This window comes from Rhagoletis pomonella, unplaced genomic scaffold (assembly GCF_013731165.1).
Source record: "Rhagoletis pomonella isolate Grant_MI unplaced genomic scaffold, Rhpom_1.0 Rhpom_scaffold_00300, whole genome shotgun sequence".
NCBI classification, from domain to species: domain Eukaryota; kingdom Metazoa; phylum Arthropoda; class Insecta; order Diptera; family Tephritidae; genus Rhagoletis; species Rhagoletis pomonella.
This window is the reverse complement of record NW_023458854.1, coordinates 5,602-10,796: the sequence shown is the minus strand read 5'-3', so window position 1 is coordinate 10,796 and position 5,195 is coordinate 5,602. Positions and strand designations below refer to the sequence as shown.

Here is a 5,195-nt window from a genome sequence, read left to right as displayed (position 1 = left end):
GATTCTGCCGCAACGAATCCGCACCGTTTTTCATGCCACAGGCGTTACTGCTTCGAAGTACACACACATTTCTGCGATTTTATCACAGTAAAAACTGTCAATTTATAGACAAACAAAAAATATTTGTAAACAAAAACAAAATTCTTAACTTTTCTACATCAAATATGTTTTGTTTTCTTATGTTTAATTTTGTTTTAATATTGTAAAATCTTTCTATTGACCTTTTTCGTTCTTAAAACGTGGCAGTCTGCGATTCCGGCACGACGAAAAGTAGAACTGTAATATTGCATTTACATTGGACCCAAATGCGTTTTTTTGAACTCAGTCATGAAGGCGTTTACTCGGCTTGATTCATGTTTCGTTTGACTTCTCATCAATTGAAAACGGAAAAGAAAACCAAATTGAATCTAAACAAACACTGCACGCCTCATATTTTTTAACACGTTATGGACACATAAGAGGGCAATTATTATTTGCATTAACTTAAATTGTGCGAATTTATGCGTAAATTAACAATTTTTATACACAAACATCAGAGATTTATTTATAACTTTGAGTTTGTTTTGATTTGAAAAATTCAAAATGTCAAAAACAAAAGCTTTTGGAGAGCTTTTGTTTTTGAGTGTGTTCAATAAAATAGTTCGGCAATTGGAACGCATTTTGAAATCTGCATTTGCGTTGAATTGCTTAATTTTGAAAATGCGAATTTGTATGGAGAAATGCCTGATTTGCTTTCGCGTTTCAGATTTCTCGCCCAAATGACGAACGATTTCGAACTCCCGTAAATGTACATTTGCTAAATGCGATCATGAACCAAAAATACAAGCTCACAGGCACCACTACTTTACACTTATCTATAACTAAAATAGAGTTAATTCAACATGACAAAATCGACTTTTTTCACTCTCTTGTTATTGCGTGATTTTGTGTCGTTCGTTCCTAAAATGCGATAGTATGAACGCTCATCGAAAACGAAAACGAAAGTGCTAATTGTTGCGTTTTAATTGTAGCAAAAACGCCTACATCAGATGCGAGTACAAAAAGTACTCAGTGCTTGAAGAATGTATCGAGTATTTACTCGTAGTTACTTGTATCGGAGCATCACTAGTCGTGGCTGTCGTACTCGCGTAGTCATCGTCATTGGTGATTTTCGTAGAAATGCGTTGCAATGTTCAGAAATTGTTTTTAAATTAAAACTTCTGAAATAATTCGCTAATTTGTTTGAGTCAAAATTGTGTAGAAAAGTTGGCGGATGATCAGTAAACAAAAAAGAATAAAATACAAATGTGTTGAAAATACCTAAATTTGGATAAAATGTGCGAATAAACTATAAGAAAACTTCAGACAGGAAAACAAGGTTAAAAAAGGTGGGGAAGAAGTTCAAGTGGAAAATAGAAATCAAAAGAAGAATAAGTCTAAACAAAAGAAGGAAATTGGTATATTGAAGAAACGCAGTGATAATTTCCATTTCGATTCGTAATTTCAGCAGCCGGGGAAAGTTGTGCGTGAGCTTTAATTAAGGTTCTACAAGTGAAATATACATATAAGAAACTTCGAAGTGTCGACTGCTTCATGGTGGGATTGAAACCATTGTGAAAAATATGCAGAGCTGGCACAGCCCTAAAACCGCCATAATAATTTAAAGGGAAGCAGAAACAATAGAAATAAAAAAAAAAAAATTGATTCCGTCAGTCACTGGCCATAAAACCAGAAATATAAAAACGCTTTCATAACTAATCCCAAAGTGTCGATTATTGTTTAGTATGGATGAAGACGACAATGCATCCAGTGGTGGTGACACAAACCGTGAATCAATTTCTAATGCTAGAGTTGAAGCAGGTGGCTTGCGAAGCATTGATATTTCTAATGCGGAAACAACCACAACGGAAGAAGATGAGTCCGACGATGTGGATATTTCAATGGTAATGAACTTACCATCTGGTGTGTCTATTAGCACTTCAGTTAGTTCAGATGGGCGATCGCAGCCTACTTACATCGCCACTGCGACTGCATCGGCACCCGGACGGGTTTCACTCGACTTCCCTGATTGGGAATCTGTGGGTGCGACAGAAGCGGATGACGACTTGCTCACTGATGCTTCCTCAAACGCCTCGAACTCGGCTACTACTGCAGGGAATCCGCCTGGTAGCGCTGGAGGAGCTAAGCCTAGCTTTTTCTTTGGTACATCATCATCATTTAGTTTACGAAGTCGCAAAGAAGTTGCCGCTCTTATTAACGCAGAGTGCTGTCGTGGTGGAATAACACCTGAGTTGGACGCCGTTATGGACAAACTTTTCAATCCAGGAACACCTATAGACAATGCAGATAATATAGAGTGGATTCGATGGTTAATTGCTGGTGGCCGCACCCCTCAAGAATTCGTTAAAATTGGTAAGTTTTCAATATCATACAAAAGGTTCAGACTTTTTAGGCATTATAAGTACAATTCTTAACTGAAAAAAAATTATAGGGAAGATCGAAATTATTTTTGGACCGGATTAAAAAAATTAGTAATAGCAAATACATACATATGTATGTATCAGATCTGTAAAATGATTTAATCAGTAGGATTTGCATTCACTCGGCATTCTTTTCAAAATTTTGATTTTATAGAAAAAACCCCATACCTCAGTGGTTTAAATTATTTTGAAACAAAAACAAACGTAATGTGTTATTGAACGGCAGAGTTCAATTCAGCATAGAGTGTGAATGTAACAGAAGCATTCAACATCACCGTGATTGTAAATTTTGGCAAACACTTGATCATTCAGTACTACACTGAAAAAGTACGCCTTGACACTAGAAAAAAATCTTTATAGTAGAAAATAGTCGTTTTGCTTCTGCTTTTCTACTACTGCTACAATTTGGTAAAGCATTACCTTTGAGCAAAAGTACGTAACAGCTTTAGATTATCAGTCGATGCCTTTTAAGGTCAGCTGCATATGTTTAAAGGAAACTTGCAGTAATTTTTTTGTAACGAAGCAATTTTTTATTTGTACAAAACGATGTTTTTATTTCCCAATGTTAGGCGCTCATACATATGAAATAGCAAGCTTGCTCCCAGAAAACATTTGAAGTCATAAATGAGTCTTTAAAGAGTCCTCTTTCGGAGCCATTACGCTTATAATGAGCACAAAAGTCCGATATGAGGGCTTATGAGCTTAAATTCATACATAAAATGAGCCTCAATATGAGTAATTTTGGCCTCATATACGGCTCATTTTGGACACTTTTGAAACAATTTTCGGCCTTATATATGAGTCTGAAATGCTCTTTTTGAGGCTCTATCGGCCTCATAAATTACTACATTCGAACTCTTTGAGTCTTATTTAACGCACGATATTGGCAAAGGCATTCAACGAAAATTCATTTCAAATAACATAGATACATACTTACGTGCGTATACACATTCCAACATGCATTCAATAGCAGCAGCTGCATCTAAATTTTGTTCATTTTTTGTTTTCTTCAATTTCTGTATAAACAAGTTTAGATATCATTTTCAAATCTTTATTGTTTTTATATTGGCACATGGTGCTGGCTCATAACTTGGATCATATATGAATCCTAAACGATTCTTATAAGAATAAAAAAAATTTTGTTTTTGAAACTCATATTTTTTTGCTTCTATTTGTCGATATTTAAATCAGCAATTTGTTGTACTATTAAAGATTAGATCTTATTGTACTAATGTTTATACATTTAATAAAATGAAATGAATGAAATAAAATGAATATTTCTTCCCTATCTAGGACTCTTTCGGACTCATATTCTGAACGCTCAGAATATGCTTGCGGGGTTATTATATAAATTTGTTTGTAGATTTTTTTATTTTTATAATTTTTTTTGTAGAAGCCTTTGAATAGAAAACTTGTTCCCACCAGACAATTTTTGTTGCCGGAATTAAGAAAACTTGTCGCCCTCAGCAACAAATTTATTGCCGATAATATCGCCTTCGTATCGATTTCTTATTACCAGTCGCTCTAATAGGGAATTTACATGGGGCGATTTTTAGTTGAAAGCCACAATCGCCTGGTGTAAACGGCCTTTCAACTAATCGCTTTCAATGGAGTGGTCGGCTGCCTACTTTCGTTCAACTTTTGGTTCAAGTAATCGCCTGTGAAAGTTGAATCATGTAAATTCCCTACAAGGCGTCCGCCGCAGGAAACTGAATGAGTCGTTTATTATTGCTACAGGCGATATTTGAATAATAATTTCTTGCAACAATTTTATTATTTTTTAATAGTTCATTTGCTTTTGAACACAAATTGGGGAATGAAAATATCATTTTGTACAAGAGTAGCCTCGCGAAAATGGACACAAAAGTATGTATATATTTAAAAAATGGACATTATATGTATATATGTATGTATGTATGTATGTGGATAAATCATGGACTGAAAAAAAGTTATTGAAATCGGTTAACGTAGTTACATTTTAAATTTTAATTGACAAGCTTATAGCCAGTTTCACGAAAGTAATTTAAGTGAAATATCATTATATAAAATCAGCCGCCGGTTTGTTAATTTTTCGCAAGTCTATTTTAGTACTTTTCAACTGAAACTACTAAATTTTTTATTACGAACTTTCGTATGCAACGCTTTTACATGTAACATAAAAAAAACTGAAAAATTTAAAAAGGAAAACCAAGTAAAAATATAGTATCCGAGGGACCCGTACATTACCCGTATTATACTCAAAAAGTCCCGCCCATTTTTTTTAATACGGAAATTTATTTATGACTTTTAAGAAAAAAACTACCTTGGATACTTTTGCTTAAGCTGAATTAAACATTGATGTAAAACTTTAAACCCATTTTTCGCGAAATTGTGATTTAGTTTAAAAAAAAACCTTTTTTGCCGAACACAAATACTCTTTGCTTCTATAATCACACTACAGTCTTATTAAATATCTAGTTTGCATATTTTTGGCATTAGCCAACCGAATTCATTTTAATCGTTCAGGCAGTTAAGGTCCGAGGATAATTTCGAAAATACTCTCATGTGTGTAAGGTGGAGGCCTCTGGAAACAAATTTATCTGCCATTCGCATTATATAACCTTATGCGCCAATAGGTTTATGTGGACACTTTGCAAACCGTTATGATGCAAATTAAGAGTTTGCAACAGTGTGGGTGCATTCGAAAACGTCAAAATACAACGCATCAGTCACTTTTATTGCTAGTCCTAAGTAGAT

The 5,195-nt window shown here is 34.3% G+C and overlaps 1 protein-coding gene across 1 annotated transcript; it reads left to right on the top strand.

The window, feature by feature from the left end:
- Positions 1 to 1,069: 1,069 nt before the first annotated feature.
- LOC118750548 (E3 ubiquitin-protein ligase Ubr3-like) lies at positions 1,070 to 2,416 on the top strand (the record flags this gene model as incomplete). Its single annotated transcript, XM_036485276.1, has 2 exons — positions 1,070 to 1,367; positions 1,487 to 2,416. A coding segment is annotated over exon 2 (653 nt), but the record flags the coding sequence as incomplete, so codon positions are not given.
- Between the last annotated feature and the right edge of the window lie 2,779 nt (positions 2,417 to 5,195).